This window comes from Trachinotus anak, unplaced genomic scaffold, assembly GCF_046630095.1.
Source record: "Trachinotus anak isolate AG129_WGS33_773 ecotype Australia unplaced genomic scaffold, CSIRO_AGI_Tana_v1 ptg000028l, whole genome shotgun sequence".
Classification (NCBI taxonomy): domain Eukaryota; kingdom Metazoa; phylum Chordata; class Actinopteri; order Carangiformes; family Carangidae; genus Trachinotus; species Trachinotus anak.
Window position 1 is genome coordinate 20,358,750 of NW_027273879.1, and position 18,712 is coordinate 20,377,461.

At 42.1% G+C, this 18,712-nt stretch overlaps 1 protein-coding gene across 1 annotated transcript in view; it reads right to left on the bottom strand.

Moving 5' to 3' along the window:
- Positions 1 to 3,447: 3,447 nt before the first annotated feature.
- The window catches only part of slc12a2 (solute carrier family 12 member 2), a 67,037-nt gene continuing 51,772 nt past the window's right edge, over positions 3,448 to 18,712 (bottom strand). Inside the window, exons 21-27 of the mRNA XM_071467035.1 lie at positions 18,124 to 18,171; positions 16,253 to 16,375; positions 14,108 to 14,219; positions 9,979 to 10,065; positions 8,720 to 8,855; positions 8,390 to 8,457; positions 3,448 to 6,575 (exon numbers count right to left, since the gene is read on the bottom strand). Coding sequence (XP_071323136.1) covers positions 6,440 to 6,575; positions 8,390 to 8,457; positions 8,720 to 8,855; positions 9,979 to 10,065; positions 14,108 to 14,219; positions 16,253 to 16,375; positions 18,124 to 18,171 — 710 coding nt within the window. The 3' untranslated portion in view covers positions 3,448 to 6,439. The remainder of the gene's footprint in view (positions 6,576 to 8,389; positions 8,458 to 8,719; positions 8,856 to 9,978; positions 10,066 to 14,107; positions 14,220 to 16,252; positions 16,376 to 18,123; positions 18,172 to 18,712) is intronic.

Below are 18,712 nucleotides of genomic sequence, written 5' to 3' on the forward strand. Positions count from 1 at the left end.
TATATTGAAAATATAGAGGACCAGTTCGCACTTCAGGACTCTTTAGACTCTGAACAGTGATAAAATCACACTGAAGTTCCAGTGGTTCTTCACAGTAACATACCAGTGTCCACTGCCCTCTGGTGGTTTAACATCTGACCTGCAGTGACGTCACACTCAGCACAGTGACATCACTGTGTGGGTACAGATGTGACAGGGCACACACCTGACAGACTTGAAACTTTCAGCCAGTGAGGGAAGTGAAACCTCACTTTTTTTAAAGCTATTTTTGGGCCTTTGTGCCTTTACTTGATCAGACAGCAGAGAGTGACAGGAAAGGGGCAGAAAGGGCTAATGAAATGCAGGAAAGAGTCAGGCTGGTAGGGAGTCAAACCGGCGACTTGCCTGCTAAGAGCATTTGTGCTAATGTGGTACACACCCTAACCACTCAACTATTGGGTCGCCCAGACACCTGACTTTTAAGTTGTTAACTTTAAGCCTTAAGTGCGGAAGACAAGAACAGCCAAGGTTTTAGTATGTGTGTGTGTGTGTGTGTGTGTATATATATATATATATATATATATATGCATATTTTATCCCATTTTCTCAATATCATCAGTTAATTGTTGTGTTTAATGAAGAAAATAATGTTGTTATCCCAAAAGAAAAATATAGTTGCAACCACTGCAGCTCTCAGCTTCTACATTTTATATTTTTAATAAAAAATATTTGAAGCAGCTACTCTGGGCCCCACCATCACACAAGCTAAATCATTTTAGAAAATATATGTAACTTTATTTATTTTTCATCATTTGTTAAATTATGTTGATGATGATAAATGATAAAATATCCGTAAAGCCCATAAATCCATAAAGTATAGTAAATATACAGTATGTTAAGTTTTAGCAGATCACTCACTGAGCTTTTTATTAGGAACACCTGTAAACTTCCTCATTCATGCAATTATCTAATCAGCCAATCATGTGGCAGCAGTGCAGTGTATAAAATCCTGCAGATCCAGGTCAGGAGCTTCAGTTAATGATCACAGCAAACATCAGACTGAGGAGAAATGTGACCTCAGTGACGTGATTGTTAAGAGTCAGACGGCTGGTCTGAGCGTTTCTGAAACTGTGCAGGAGACACCTTGTTGATGAGAGAGGTCAGAGGTCAGAGGAGAATGGACAGACTGGCTGGAGCTGACAGACAGGCTACGGTCACTCAGATAACCACTCTTTACTGTGGTGAGCAGAAAAGCATCAGAATGAACATGTCCAGCTTTTAGGTGGGTGGTTTACAACAGCACAAGCCCAGGTCAGGTTCCACTTCCTGTCAGCCAAGAACAGAAACCTGAGGCTGCTGGGCATAGGCTCACCAATACTGGACAGCTGACAACCAGGCCTGAATCCAGTAGACCACCTTTGCGATGAGGTAGAACAGATTGGCAGCTTGAATGTGCAGCTGACAGATCTGCAGAAATGATGTGACCACTCACGTTAACATGGAGCAGAGTCTCAGAGGAAAGTTTCCAACATCTGGTGGAAGCAGTGACATGAAGAACTGAGGCTTTTTGAGAGCAGACAGAGGAACCACTCCGTGTTAGTGTGATTTTCCTAATAAAGTGCTCAAGGAGTACAGTATATAAATTATCTTTTATGTAGTGGTTCCCAACATTTTCCAACTCATGGCCCACTTTAAAAGAAATGTCAAAAATGCTGGCGGCCCACAACCAAGCCTGTAATGATATGGAGGCCAAATGCTGCTTTCTCAGAGCACTTTTTATTTTAATGATAACATGACGACCAAATGTTCAGGACTGAACTGAAGCCGGGAAAAATAAATGTAGGAAACTCCAGTCTCCATAGTGATAGGCTTCAAAACGAGAAAAAATACAATAAAACAGCTTTTAAACACTCTTAATGCTTGTAAATATTATTCCACTTCAAAACCTTTATATATTTTTTATAATTACATTTATTCACTAAAACTGTGCTGTTTTGCAAATGATTTGTCAGCCAACTTGCAATACCTTGGTGCCCCACAGCCCACAGGTTGAGAACCACTGATTTAAAGGGTATTAACTGTAGCTGATTGTTGTGCATGATTTCACAATCTTAAGCAACTGTTTTCAGAAGGAAAAAATGAAGTAACTACCTTTGATCTTTAAACATATTATAACCACTCTGTTTCCTGCCTCAGCAGCATTATAAATAACACTGAACACAGAGAAAGACTTCAAATGTAACTGATTTCATTTGTTTTATTTATTGCAATAAAGATGTACAAAGTATTGGTAATCATAAATGTTAAAATGTTAGAAAAAGCATATCTGTAACTGTTAACAGTACAGTGTATCAAAACATTACTGCTTCAACCAGCTGGGTCGATTCCATCCACATTTGTGTGAAAGCAGGAGAAACAGGTTTGATCTGCCTTTGTCATGATGTTTCTTCTTCAAAAGGCATTGGGAAAAAAAAAGACAGAAATACACAGAATGAAAAAGAGAAAAGAGACGATCTGCTAAAATCAAAAGGCAAAAAAGAAAAAAAAAAATCAACATGCAAATTAACTTACAAACTAAAACCAAAATATTGAAGACAGAAAAAAAAAAAAAAAAAAGAGTCTAAAAAGAGCGGAGAAGAGTCTAAACTAAAATAAATATCTTTCTCCATGTTGAAATTCGACATTGTTTTTCCACTCCCTTAATTTACGTCATTAGACTACAAAGTTTATTTACAGGTTAGTTTAGGTTTGCAGTGTGGACGAGATGTCCACCACCATGAGATATTAAGACCAGTTTATGGTTTCTTTTACACTGTAATCCGCCATCGTGGCTCGACACATGACAGAGGGGGGGCTGCAGAGAAAAGGGGGCTTTGGCAAAAAAATTACATTGATTAAGAGGATGTCATGCGACGTGGCGATGACGTATGAGTACTGGTGACATTTGGTTTCTTCAGAGAACACAGTATATTATTAGACAAGCTTCAGAATCTAACTATCAGGACATAAATGAAGAAAACAAGACACACAAACACTATTATTTGGTTGCACAATGTCGACAGGAGGATCTTTTGTTTCATTTAACGTTACATATTTAAGATCCCCTCCAGCTCAGACTGATACATTTATATGTGTATAGATATATAGTTCTTTCTTTAATGTACAAATATAGAGTAACCCGTGTTCTTGTTTGTAATGTTGCTCTCTAACAGCGAAGGAGAGTGAGCGCTTCACAGCAGAACAATGAACAGACTTTAAAGATACACTCCTCGATTTCTGTTATAGTTCACAACAGCGGCCCCCAAGTGTCAAAACCTCCTGAAACCTTTGAAGAAGAAATCAAAAGGTACAGTACACGACTGACAGTATATTGGCTTAGCAGTTAGGAGACAAGTAATCAACGTACTTTACTACTCTGTACAAACAGGAAATGATTACATACATGAGTGAAGTGTTTTAGTGTTGTACTTTCATTAAGTAGGAAAACAAGAAACAGCTTTTTTTTCTTTTTTTTCTTTTTTTTTTAAATGGCCAAAATCAAAGTGGCAGAGGTAGAGAGATCTTGATTTTACCATACGTTTACCAGTCCAGCTGTTTCCTGAAAAACTAAATTCAGTCAAACTGGATTGGTCAGGGTTCATCACATTCTGGATCAAGTTTCATCTTCCTTATTTACCACAGCTGTTTTCCACACCTCCGACCCAGATCGGGTCCAAGAAGACCTCTGCTCACACTAACAGCTGGGAAGACATTTTGGCTTTTGGGGGACACTTTTGTCTTCTATAACTTCACCAGGGTTGGTCTTTGACTGGACCTTTAAAGTTTTAAGAAAGTTACTTTTCCTCACATACTTCAAAAGTACTTAGGGTATATTAAATACACCGGTGAGCATATGGTTACTGTGTGTGTGTACTGAATGTATATATGCACTCATAACGCAGAGTGCTGAGTGATGGGATGCAGCTGTATGAATTCAAACAGCATACCGCACTGTGCTAACTACAGTTCATATACAAGAGAATGGAAAAGAAATGGAGGCTAAGTGTGCTACGTCCTAGTGGTAGTGTTCATTATTATACAGTACATTCAACTAACCTAAGCATTGTGTCACATTCCTCTTCTGATTGCATACAGTAAAAGACAGGATACATGAAAGTAACAAGCTAAAAGCTAAAACTGTTTCCAGGGAAGGGAAAAGATGTAGATTACAAATAAAAACAACCCTGTTTTATTCCATTAGTTTTGTGGCAGTTTCTGACCAATAATCAATAATCCCCCCGAACAGTTTTGATAAACAAGACAGGTAGAAAAAACATCATCCTGCTCACACCGAGGCCCCTCAGGTTATCCACGCTTCAAATGGACTGTTCGTTTTTCAGGGTGAGTACAACATTTACATGGGCAGCACTTAAACCTGAAGGCGTGTTTAGACTGGACACAAATCTTTGTGCTCTGCGTGTTATTGTGTTTATTGACTGTACAGATGTTTGTTATTTCTGTAAAGACACATCTTGTTTGTCCTCTTTTTCCTGTTTTCATGAAATAAAAACTCAGGATCTTTCTTCATGCTGAAACATTTAAACTCATGCAAATGTTTCTTTGCCTCAATTTGCACCTTTGCATTGATTTCAATGCATTGATAAGCAACAGTAAAATTAACTTTGTGTTTAGTCTGAACACCCCTTTAAAAATCAAATGTAACTTTACTTCTCCAGAAAGTAACAGCTGCAGCTCAGTAACAGCAGAAACCAGCTTTTAGTTTAGGGTAGTTATGTCAGAGCTGTGTGTTTATCAGAAAATACTCTGCACCCTCTGGACATGTGGATGTTCTCTGTGACCACAGCAGAGGAAAAGACATTTGACCTATTCAGAACATCAGTGTTTCAAACTGTGAAATGGTCTTTCAGTGGAGCCACGGCGCCAGGGGAGTAGATCCGTTCACGTGAAGGAAGTATTTATGCAACACAAGCTCATATGCATAGAGGTATAGCTTTACTCAGCCTTGACACATTCTAATGTCACATTCTTCCAGTGGGAAGCTCATGTCATTCATTCTCTCTGCCCATCTCGGCTTTGTGGGAGTGGGAGACCAGCAGTCCACCATGCAGCCAGACAGGCCTGCACGAGTGTCGAGTCTACTGAGGCGCTAACGTGTCTGCAGTCAGAACCCTAACAGATGCCTGCAGTCGGACTGTGGGAAGAAAATTAAGATGCATATACAGCAGAGAAGACAGCTGTGCTGAAACACTTACTAATGGATTGTTGTCTGAATTTACCCACAAACCGTCCAGCCAGTATGGCTTATAAGAGGAAAGGAACTCATGACAATTGTTAGTTCTAGCATTAAGGCAAAGTTTGAACTTGCTTGTTGGGTCGAGCGATTTCTTTACAGGGAGAGAACATGTGGACAAAGAAACACAAAGAAACACTAAATTCAATCAGCAGCTACATGGGAGAGTTAGCCTTCCCACCCGACGAGGCTGAAGAAAAACTTAGATCCCATTTCATCTGAGAAAAAAAAAAAATCTTAAATTTAAGACCCATATATAATTCTTCAGGCACTGTGCCTAAAATGTGTCTTGTGTCAAGTAGCGGAGGCGTAAATATTCACCATCTTAAAAAGGAAGACCCCAAAATTTAACAAAAAGAATTAAAATGCTAGGGCCCAAAATAAACACGTTGATTCGGGTAAAATAGAAATGACAGAGAAAGTCTTTCTGAAATCAAGTGGACACCCTTCATTAAATCCATGCAAATCCACTGGCATTAACACAACGCTGCAACTAAGAAGGAATCACATTAAAAACTCAATAAGCTAACTATCATCCACCAATATAATAGGTAATATTGTCAATCTGGATAGAGATTACTTCATCTGATTCGACTGGAAGGCACATCCATAAGGCTTTAGAAGGTGTTGCAAAGCATTCTGCATGGGAAAACATCAGGGTGATTATTGCTGCATCACAAACACAACAACTGGTCCAATTATGACATCAAGATATTGATGAGGACGACAACGTGAACATTGTGCACGACTGGTCTGGAGCCTGAGAGAAATCAACTTGAACGAAAGGAAATTAGAAGAAACTAGAGCTACAGGAGAGAAATCCAGACATCGTGGGGGAAAGAAAGGGGAAAGAAAGGAGCAGAGCGGGCAACTTCACAACCTTCCCCCACCCCAACCCTGACATTCCTCCATCACTTGTAGAGCATTTACACATCTCAACCAGTATCTCTTCCTTCATCTTTATTAACATTACCAGCGTTGTTTCCATCAGTGGCTGTGTGTGGTTTTCTTTTTGAACCGTCTCTGAAGTTTATGTGGTGCACCTTTAGGTGTGGACTGTGTGTGTGTGTGTGTGTGTGTGTGTGTGTGTGTGTGTGTGTGTGTGTGTGTGCACCCAGAGGCAGACGGGGATGTGAGACTTTAAAACTTGATTTTCTTCCGCGTGTGCGTTTAAGAGTAGAAGGTGAGGACGCTCTGGTGGTTGCCGCGCACCAGGAGGATGGGCGGCAGGTCCTTGGACAGCACCTCCAGCCAGGCCATGTAGAGAGCGCTGGACACGGCGCCCTTCCTGGCCAACGGCAGGCTCCTGCACCGAGGAAGAGGCGAGAGAGAGGAAGAGTTAAAAAGGGTTTTTTTTTTTTTTTATACTGGCACCACCACGAGACCTGAGTTTCAGTCCTGATACCAAACTAATAATTAGTTGTATATTTTGAAAAAAATAAAACACTTTGTTCAGTTAACAAAATAAGAGCACAATAACATGTCTGAGGCCATTCATCAGCTCATCACTCACTCTGTACAACACTGTTTCTTCCAGGAGACGCCTGCTCTGTCCCAACACCCAACTCACATCCACACTACTACAGCTACACCTGTCGTCCACACTACTCTGGAGCCTGAGCCCCTGAAACAGAGACCTTTTCAAAATGATGATGCAGACATCAGAGTCGCTCCCTGATTGGGTCTCATCAGTTACGACAACCAGGGGTGAAAGCAACATGGATGATGAAATATAAGCGTTACTGACATGGTTGTTTGCTAGAAGCTGCTGTGCAGTTAAATTCTACATTAATATTTGTATCATTCATTTATTATTTTCTGCAACTAACCAACTGCAGGTAGACAATCTGCTTCCTGCACATTAATGCTCATGTGATATGTGTTTTCAGGTGTGTTTATGATTATTTCTGATATGGAGCTAAAACTTTTCATTTTTAAACACCATTTTAAGATGTATTGTTGTGGACGTAGCCCTAAACTGGTGGTGTTATCAAGAGAGAAGTTTGAGCCCCGCCCAGTTTCACACCTGACCAATCACTGTGTAATGTGGCTGTAACAGTCAGATTTTTGATTTTGGAAAGTAACAAAAACTCCAGTTCTGACACTGGGAGGGGGGAGGATGTGGGGGAAGGGGGTTTCAGACAAACGACAATCCTTTAACGTTCATCACCAAGTCTTCAGTCCCACTTCAATGTCCCCTTGCATCACATGTAGGTCTGAGCAGTTACCCCCCCAAAAAACAACATTTAGAGCTTCATCTTCCTCACGTTGGTTAATTCAGTTCATACTTTCTGATCATGAACCGCCCCCTTTTCAGTCACGAGCCTCTGCCCCGTCCCACTGACATGAGTCCATGTTCTGTTAAAGTAAAGGTGGCGACATGGATGACACGAGTGCACTGAGCCTCAGGCCTTGCCCACAATAATATGTTTTAGCTTTAAAATGCAGCTTTCAATGCGTTTACTCCTGGAGTCCACACCACTCCTGAGTTTTCGAGCCTTTAAAACAGAGACTCCTGGAAACGCTGCCAAATCCGTTTTATAAAGTTTCAAAACTTGGGGGTTGTGCTGTTGTCTTGAAACTATGGCGCCTCCTGACTGGGTCACGAGTACAAGACTGTGGTGAATGCAACATGAATGGTGACCAAAGATAACACCAGCAGTGTGTGTCATCACTTGGACACAATCACATTTCTGAATATGAAGAGAGTGTGGCTCAAAAACAAGAGAGAGAGATAAACACCAACGTGATCGTTCATTAAATGTCTTCCATATTAAGGTCTGAGATGAAACTGATGTGAAGTCATGTCCCTCAGCCTGAATCACCTGTAACATTTTAGTCCATCTGTCTGTCCAAGTGTCTCTAAAGGCTCCAGACCAGAGGAGCAGGGATGTTAATGCTGCTACATTAAACCCTCAACATTCCTCCATTAAAACAGAGGCTACAGTCAACATGTTGTTTTTGCTTGGAAGAACTTTCTGTTCTGAGGTGACCTGAATTACAACAAGTAAAAATGAAATGTCAGCTGAGCACAGTAAAGCACAACTGTGTTATACACACACACACACACACACACACACACACACACACACACACACACACACACACAGAGCAGCTTACATGACGATGAGGTTGGCTGTGCTCGAGTGCTCCTTCAGTAGCTCATTGAGTCTGATCTGACGATTAGTCTGAAAACACAACAAACACAGGTTCAAACACTCAGGTATCAACTTGCCAGATAATGATCACAAGCTGCTCTGAGCTGCAGTGCACCAGCTCACACTGTTTCCACTCTGGCTTCAGTTGAACTGAGATGCAGTGGACTGCAAATTCCCTCTCCTGACATTTTCTTGCAGCGAGGATGAAATCATAGGGACCTCTGCTCAACACTGACTCAGTGTCTAAACACAGACTGATACAGTGAGTTACAGGGAGTAGGAGGGTGCTGACCTTGGCGCGGTACAGCTCCAGCTCATTGTCTGTGATCCTCCACGGTTCACTGTTCTTTAGCCGCTCAGCTGCCTCCTGCTCCATGTCGTCCTCCTTCAGCCGATATGGCTCGATCAGCTCCTCAAAGGCCGACACGCTGCACAACAACAGCTCCGTGGTTAACGAAGGTGGGTGAAAAACACACTCGCACAAGCATCATGAGTATTGTCTTCTAGGATTCTGAATCGATTCACATGCATCATGTTTTACAAGCTACATAACATTTCTTTCAAATTATTTTTTTCACGCCTTTACTATTTGATAGGACAGTGTCGAGTGACAGGAATTGGGATAGACTGACATACAGGAAAGTCTCCAGCCACCGGGAGTCGAACCAGGGGCTCGGCTGCATGGGAAATACGCCCTAAACATTTGGGTACTGGGTCACATACTGACACACCATTTTAATAAACCCTCTCAAACATGGTGTAGGTGTTGGCACTGTTTTAAATTGGTTCACCTCCTATCTCACAAAAACTTTTTCAGAAATAAAAAACTTCAATCTAGTAAACTTTTCATGTGGGGTCCCCCAGGACTCCGTCCTAGGCCCCATTCTCCATCTACATGTTGCCTAAAATCATTCAGAAACACAACGTCTCCTCCCACTGCTGTGCTTACGACACTCATGCTCTCATATCCTGTCCTGACTATTTAAACTCCTGTATACAGGAATCTGCAGTGAGGACCACACTAACCCAACTGTTGCCTCTTTTCATTGACTTCTACTTTGCGTTAGAATTGATTTTGAGGTTTTGCTGTTTGTTTTTAAAGCCCGAATAGATTAGTCCTCACTACTTTGCTGCTCTCACTGTTTCTTCTCTTAATAAATACAATCACTAAAATTTTCCAGCTGCTTCAACTTTGCAGTTTTCTTGGACGCTGTTAAGTTACCATGACTGAAACTCAACACTTGTTGTTGGGTTTAAAGTCACAAACCTTCCAGTGACTCAGTGGCCATTGTCCCACCCACTGTTAATAGGCTTTTAATGTGAAACACCTGCAGGAAGTGATGATTTCACTGGCAGTAGCTTAACAACGGCCAAAAAAATGACAAATCAGAAGCAATGGGACTTAATGAGTGACTCTGCTGTTGTATGGATGGAATTAGTGCTGCAGAAATGTGCATTATACTGACTTTACCCTCTGCAGGAATGAAGGTTAAAACATGACTCAGCTGGGAGAAAAGCTCTGCTGTTTGAAGTTTATTGAAGAAGACTTACTGCTCCTTCTTGGGCTTGGTGTTTATGTCTCCCAGCACTGTGATGTCCGAGAAGTCTATCCTGAACTTGCTCAGCAGAGTGGCCATCCTGCGCAGAAAGAACAAAAACAAAAGGGCTTTCAGATAAATACAGGAAACCAGCTGTGAGAGATTTCCAGTCCAAGGAGCCGTGGACAGAGATAACAGCACTGAGTCATCCTGAGATGCAGAAGAAGCTGCTCTGTTTGATCGTGGGCGGGGGCAGGTAGGAGAGGGTTTACTGGGAGCACTGTGGCATTCTATGTATGAGAGTCATTTCCTCCATCTTCACCTTCAAAGAAGCAAAGTGCCTGAAAGCATTTTCTGTCCCGTATCTGGAGCTTTCAAACCACAGCGTGTTCCAGCTGTTTACGTTGTATCATTTTGTACGACTGTCTCACACCATGTCTGCGTGAGCAGCAGTTAGCAGACAGGATCCTAACCAGGATGAGTTCAGGAACAGTATTGAGCAGTGCGGTCACTTGTGTTTTTGATGTGTTCAAAGCTTAACACATAATCACTGTAGATAAAACACAGGAAAATAGACTGGGGTTGTTTTTCTGTGAGCCCTGTGGACCCTCTGCGTGGCCTCCTCTGCGTGGACTTACTGCACTGACAATAGAGCAGATGATTTTTAGATTGTTTTAGATCAGAGTCAGTGCTCTCATTAAACATGTTCCCAGCAGCAGCAGGCAGAGGTTTTCAGTTCCAGCTGTGATAAACCCTCTGTCCACTACATCAACTAGCAGACAGACACTGTTAGAGACCAGCTGGTGCACACACAGAGCACAAGACTGACAGTGTCCCTGTGGTGATGGAAAATGTGTTCGGGACAAACAGAGATCTGACCCGGAACGTCTCCGGGACGAGGTATAATTTTTCATTTACGTATTTTAAACTATAGTTTAGCAAATGTCAAACTGAACCGAGCACTGAGAGGTGACTATGATGGAGGGCGTGTCCTCCTGCCGTTACTATAGTTACTGTCGCTCACATGTTCCGATGTAAAACTCATAACCGCTCTGTCACGGCTCACTGGCAGGAGCTGATGACCAGAGGTAACTGAAGGACAAGTGTTAGTGGATGTATTTTCATTAGGCCTCGAAGTGAAAGGCATTCAGCAGCTAAAGAACCAGATAATCTTCATCACTAACACAGCTAAACAGAGAGTAAGTACTGGAGTTCGCGTTAGCATTTAACTGGAGCGATTCTTACTTCCTCCAGAAATGTAACTTTAATGTAATGACACCTGTGATTTTCAGCAAAAAAAAAGAAGAGAAAAGAAAAAAAAGTTTAAAAATATTATCAAAAAAATTGAACAGAACTGACAGAGATGATCTTCTACCTGAGAAGCTGCACTGAGTAAAGCCACTGATTTCCTGAATCGATTCAATTCAAATGAATGAGATTAAATTTGACCTCTAACATGGTGCATTATCAAAAATATCAATGTTTACATTAAGAATGGACCCAAAGCTGTTACATGAATGTGCCTTTTATTTAACATGACCAACAGCTGAGACTCACATCTTTAGAAATGATGGTTAGAAATACTGTGCGTTGCTATCGGCTACAGTGTGAACCAACAGACACACACAGCTTCTTTTTACACATCTTGCACATGACTTTGTTTTTGTCCAGCTCTTCACTGTCTTCATTGTTTAAATCCAAACTGCAGCCACAGACTTCACTTCACAAATACTGTGGTTCACACATCCACAGAGTCTATTAAAGATCGAAGCAGGGATTTTATCAATCAATAGATTATTTAAATGAAGATTGATTTGAATCAGATGACTGACTTTTTTTGACCCCTACAGAGAAGAAAACTACTGAGTGATCACAGCAGAGGTGTGAGGTGTGCTTGTGTTAGAGTGTGAGTCTGTGCAAGTTTCACATGGAAACATTGTATCTGTTGAAATGGACAGTTTGTGGTTTTGCAGTAAACACAAAGGAGATTTCAAAGTGCACACTGAGCTGTGTGCTCGTGCACAGAGATAAAAGCCTCGGCTGCTAGCACCAAGCTAATTTTATCCAACAAAAGGAGGTAGGAGGCAGCTGGAGGGGACAATGAGAGAATGAGAGAGAGAGAGAGAGAGAGAGAGAGAGAGAGAGAGAGAGAGAGAGAGAGAGAGAGAGAGAGAGAGAGAGAGAGAGAGAGAGAGAGAGAGAGAGAGTGTTTGAGTGTAATAGCAGCAGAGGGTGACAGATGCTTTTGTGCTTTTTCTGTCATGAAGATTTAGGTTTATGCAGATGAAGATGATATTTGATGCATTACATCCTTAAAGGAGCAGTGCAACATTTTGTGAGCTAGGCTTATTAATCAATCTCATGCACAGAGCTGGAGTTAGCACAGAGTCAGGGTCAGGGTCAGGGTCAGGGTCAGGGTTAGTGTGCACACTGAAGGCAGTGGGAAACAGCCTGAAGTTTACTGACTGAAATATTTAACACAAAATTATAATCTGTGGTTTTAAGAGGAGTAAAATAACTAACTGCTTGAACAACTGGTGTGTGCAGCATTCTCAAGTCTTGTCATCATACTGAGGTTGTCAGGTCACCAATGTGACTGTGGTGAGCCCATAACCTGTGCTTAACGACTGCATCTAGTAACCGAGGCAACAACTGGAGACAGATTGTTGCAGCACGTAAAACCACAAACTGCTGTTTTTACATTTCTGTTGTTTCACAGTCACATGAACAACCTACATGTTCATAATTATTGAGCTTCAGAGACGTCAGCTAGCTGTTCTCCCGTTTCCAGCTGTGATGCTAAGCTAAGCTAACATCTCACCTCATTCACAGAGAGGAAGCCTTTTCTAAACATGTTTAACTTCTTCGTTAATATCAACAGAAAGCAAACAGAAGCTCACATCTGAAGAGAGTCAGAGTGAACACAGTTATAATCAACAGACAGGACCCAGACCTCTCCCCACAATAACAAGGAAATGAGTGCTTTGGGTCGAGCGAAGGTTTGATCCAATCACAGAGCAGAGAGGATGTTCATATCCTCTGTTGTTTTTCCAAACGTGTCCATTTCACAGCCTCCTCCTCAGGCCCATAATAACTACAAAGTATAATTTACATCACTGACGACCACGTTCTGCAACATTTTGTATTCATGTCTCATTTCATCTCTCTCTCTCTCCACGCAGTCGATAGTCTCAGTTCATTACACCAGGAATTACCAGGTTTGTAGGCATCACACAGAAATCACACAAACATGTTTCAGAAACAAAATGTAACATATCTAAGAAAAATATATATCCAGAAAGTCAAAGTCTGGTTGAGTCTTTTATCAGAGTTGGTCAAGCAAGTCTTTAGTCCTCAAATTCATGACTGAAGTCTGAGTCCTGAGTTTTCAAAACAGACCTTTTTAATCAGAATCAATCAGAATTGTCTGCCTGCAGATAGTTTCAAGTCTCTAATGACTCAGTGTTAAAGTTAAATCACAGGAACAATTCTGAGATACTGAAAGTTTTCTGGAGCTTTCATCTGCGTCTTGTGGTCTTGGAGTGTTTGGTCAAATTGCTCAAAATCAAGAGTGTGAGAAGAGTTTGGTAATTTGTTGTCAGTGAGGTAAATTTTAACTGGTTCATTACAAATACCAGAACCATCCTTTAGTTTACTTCCTCAGCAGCTTATTATTCTAGGTTTTTCCTGTTTCACTAAGATGAGAACCACCACTCTGATTATTTGTCATGCAGAGATGAGTAAATAAATCATAAGTGAGCTCCTGCACTGTGTCCTGATTACAGTGCAAACACAAGCAAGAGCCAGAGATAGAAACCAAACTGACTTTGGAAAAGACCATTTTACATCTGAAAACACAGCAAATGCAGCATCAACAGAACACAGTGAGTGTGTGCGTCTCTGTGTGTGTGTGTGTGTGTGTGTGTGTGTCATGTTGTCAGCAGCAGCTGAGCAGGAGAGTGGTGCTGAAAGGAAAGCAGATGGCTGCTTTCCACTGTCTGCTCCACCAGCAGCTCTATTAGCAGTAATGTAAACTCATACAGGAGCACTGGTTTGGCTCACCTGTCAGCAGGCGTGGCTCAGCTGGGAAAAGGAAAACGTCTCTTTTGTAATCTCATGTGTAGTAGATGTGTGGTACTCACGCTCGGCGGTCGTGGTCGATCCTGTTGATCTTGCCTCCGATGAAGACGCGGATCTTGCAGTCCTTCCACCTCTTCTTGTTGGTCAGCAGGTAGGGGATCAGCAGGGTCAGACCTGGACGGGAGACCAGAGGCCTTTCCTCAGTACAGAGTCCAGTACTCAGGAGCTCTAACTTGACAAGTTCAGACTCTCGAGGACAGGAAGACTATTTACAGCGTTCTTAACATCAGCAGCTCAGGTAGACCTGTACCTGACTAGACTGTGAAAAAAACCAAAAAACATCTATACTCAAAGGTCCACAAACTGTTTCAGGGAAAAAATGGACCCGGCAGTGAGTGTAGTGAAAGAGTTCATATCCAACCTGTGATGTGTTTGGACTGTACAGCCTCTGTGCTGTTGTTAAACTGTCCAACAAATCCTGGGTTTATTATGGAGTCAGCTTCATCTAACCCGAACTAGCAGCGATAAATATCATATTTCAGACCAAATTTGATCAAATATCAAACTGCTCTGAACAACAGAGCCAGCAGTCGTGACCCCTGCTCTCATCGTATCTCCAGAAACACCTGAGCAAATTCCCCAACAGTTATTATATGAAGCTGATACTAAATCTTTACTTTCTCACCTGAAAAAACATCAAAACCTCATGAGACAGAAAAACAGCTGTTAGCTTTGAGCCAGACTCAAACTTTCTGCCACTGCTGCTGGTTGGCATGCAGTGCATTCTGGGAAACTTGACCCAAGTCCAAACAAGGCAGCTCCTGATGCATCCTCGATAAAAGGGGCGGAGCAAGAACACTTCCGGATGACTGATCTGTACTTGGTGAGGAGCGGATCAAGTTCTGTTCCAGCTCAGAGAAGAACGCCGACTGAGGGCTGAGGTCAAAGAGCCTCCAGGATGTAAACATTAAACATCTGCTGTGTCTCTGTTCAGCCCTGAGTCACTGCTGCAACAACTAATGTCTCACTGGCCTCCCATCCACTAACACTTACAAACATACCAGGTACATTTGTTTATCCATGGTACTGAGTTCTACTGAGGTCCTGTTTGTCCCGCCCAACTTCACAGCAGAAATAAACATGTTTACAGCCTGGTACAAAACTGTTTTGGTCTCTAGAGATAATTTCCTCTTTCATGACGACTATACAGGGTCACTTTTATATAACTCACCTGTTTACATTTTATTAAGGATTAAAGTTCTGCATAATTGAAGGTGTGGCCACTTTGTGTGACAGGTGAGTGTATGTTTGCCACAAAGCATCATGCACTGAAGCCTCAGCTCCAGACACGCCCCACCTCTTTGACCATTTTTGGATTAGCTGGGAGTTAGGGGTGGAGTCAGGCACTTTCAAGATGGTGGAGCAGCTCACTCTGAACTTCAAAACTGCTCTTCAGAAACCTGTGGGCAAGGTCACGGAGGCTGCGTCCATCTTTATCTACAGCCTACGTTCATGAAGTGTGAATTTCACCACAAGAACATATAAGCTGTGATCCAGATCCAGATCCAGATCCAGATCCAGATCTCTGGACTCCCAACAACAGCTCTGCCTGCAACGGAGACTGTCAGCGTCAGTGATGAGGCTGATGTGATGAAGATTTGAAGCGTCACATGTCACAATGTCTTGAACACATGAGTCCTGCCTCTGGCCCCAATCACATATTTACACCTCGCTGGTCTGATAAACACCCAAAATCCTTCTGCCCAATAGAGACCGAGTCACATGAACATACAAGCTGTGTCAGCTCCACTGATCAACACATCACCCACAGCTGAGAGCCAGACTGAGGGTTCACTCAGGATCCACGCTGCTGTGTTTAAACATGTTCACGTGCACACGTAGTGTCCCTGAATGTTTAGAAGAATTTGTTTAATACAGATATTTATATACTATTTGATTTCAGATAAGATTTCCCAACAGAAATTTCAGTTTGTGTTTAAGTAAATAATTAATTTCTCACATTGTTTTTTTTTTTCTTTTTAGAGGTTCGACATGAAATTCATGTTCTGACTGTGCAAAAAATAAAAACGTGTGCTCACGTGTAAGTTCAGATGAAGCCTGAAAAACATTTACCGGTAGTTGTGTGTCTACAGATAACTTTGGATTAATCTCCCAGAACTTGACAAATGTCTTTCTACCAGACTCACCTCCGTCATCAAACAGCCACCACACGTCCACTGTGCCCTTCCCTTGTTTCTTCCGGAACTGCTGGCTGGCCTCCAGCAGCCTCTGGTCAGACACGTTCAGCGGTACAGTTGGACTCCTCTTGTCTACAAACACACACATGCAGCACACACCACGCGCACAAGCAACACCAACAGAGGGAAACTCTGTTAGACGTCAAGGCAAAACTAAAACGACAATCATGTGTTGGCCTGTTGAGAGATCTGACTTAAGTTGGACAGTAAGCAAACATCCCACACAGTGTGTAGTTTGTGTAGATTTGTCAGTTTTGACAGTTTAGTGTATTTGACTGTTGTTTTGAGCACTTTAAACATATCAAACAATTCTAGTAAAACTGAAAAGACGAGATTTTAAACCTCAGCTGTGATCAGTGTTTCGCCTGCAGATGTTTTGATAGTTTTTAGAACTGTGGATTTTTGGAGCTTGTTCTTTTCTGGAGCATAAAAGTCAGGAGAGCAAAAAGGCCCAGACTGATAACCCTGAAGCAATCTTCATTTTTCAGTGTTTTTAGGAACGATCCTCTAGTGAATTTCCCTATAGGGATAATTAAATAATTTCTTATCTTATCTTAGGAGGATGAGTCGGTGCCGTCGCTCTCCTGACTGTGATGTTGAGCCAGCACCAGAACAGAAGTGCAGTCTTTACTTTCATAATGAATAACAAACAAATCTGCAGCAGTGTCAACAATCTGCAGGTTCATTTTAGAGCTGAACTGAACTGATTATGCGTCAGTCAGCGATGGATCAGTCACTGCTTGAAACTAACCCTGACTGAATGGAATTTTAATGTTGTATTATGGATATTGTGTGGTTCAGTGTCATTGGGAGGGGAGGTGCGTTAGGTTATGAGTTGTTGTACAGAAATACGGGGCTGCCCCTTGTGGTTGTCATGCTCCAGACCCTTGGGAGGAGGGGGGGGGGGGCTGTCTCCCAACACTGACTGCTCCCAGACCTTGAAGGAAATAGTCATCATCGTCGTCGTCGTCCCCCCCCCCAATTTTCCCATCCTTCTTTCTACTTCTTTCTCTTTCCTCTTCCCATCCCAGAAGGCACACAGCCTCCACAAGGCAAAATAAAGGATTATTAGTTTTATAGCTTTTAAATTTCTTTCTTTTTCTTTTGAAAGTTACAGAGCGGCTCTCTAAAGTTTTGATATACTGTGTGTAGGATATTTTTCTAACATCTACTGATCACTCTGGGCTCAATGAACCAGAGGGGAGACACCATCAGCACTGAACAGCAAACAAACAGGAAGAGAAGCTGTGAGTTAGCAGGAGTTAGTGGACAAGGCTGGAAACATGGAAACAGGAGAGGTTTTCGTCCTGGAAGAGAAAGCTACAGACAAACTGTCCCCGTCAGAGAGAGAGAGGAAACAGCAGGCAAGAGACTGAAGACAGTTTGGAGGAAATTGAAATGTTGGCACACACTCACAACATTAAATACTCAAGACTTGGACTGAGTTTAAGGCACCATCACACACAGCACAGCTTCAGAGACTAGGCTTGAGCTACAAGCTGGAGGAAGCAGGAGAAAGAGAGGAAAAGACAAAATGTTATTCCCTAAAGCCGAGAAGCCAGCGGGCCGGAAACACGGGACAGACGGCCAGAGACACAAGACAGAGACAGCGGGGTGCAGGACGGTATGTTGAGAGGAATTCAAAATATAGTGTGAAAAACGAGGTGATGGAAAGAGAGAGGGCATGAGGAAAGGAAAGTATGACTTCAGAGGGAAGCAGCGCAGCAGAGAGAAGAAAAAGAGATGGAGAAAGATAAAAACAAAGCAGAGAAAGAAAGAGGAAAGATTTCAAAGGCAACTCAATAAAGTGGATCTCCTGCCTTTTTTCAACAGGGGCTGAGTTGGAGCTTTGCCATCATCATCGTCATCTGGGAAATTTGAGACAAAAGGAGAGAAAAAAAAAAAATCATAATTGAGGTGAAATGCTGTTTTGATGTGGTATCAACTTACAACCAAGGTCTCTTTGTCATGAAACAAAATGAAGGCAAGTATCACAGAAAAATGTACAGTAACAGAAAACTACAACATAACAATACAATAAAAATACAACAAAGCAGACATACGTATACAAGGGTCCTAAGGAGAACAGTTAGCTGTGAGCGTCATGCTAACAGCCCGGCATGCAGGTTCATGGAAACACAAAAACCTTTGCTGAAGTTTTTCACACAGGGATTCAACACCTTCTCAGACCTCTTCAATATATTTTAAGACCTCAACGACTCTTCCAGCTGTAACCTGTGACGTCAGTGACACACCTCTAATTTACACTGACTATACATTCATTTGGAGATGGTAAGACTTAGTTTATGTAAACCTCTGTGGACTAACAGTATCAGTACAAGAGAATTCAGAGAGTCCGGGGAGTGACTAACCCACAGGCAAGGTTTATGAAAAGTAACATCAGTAACA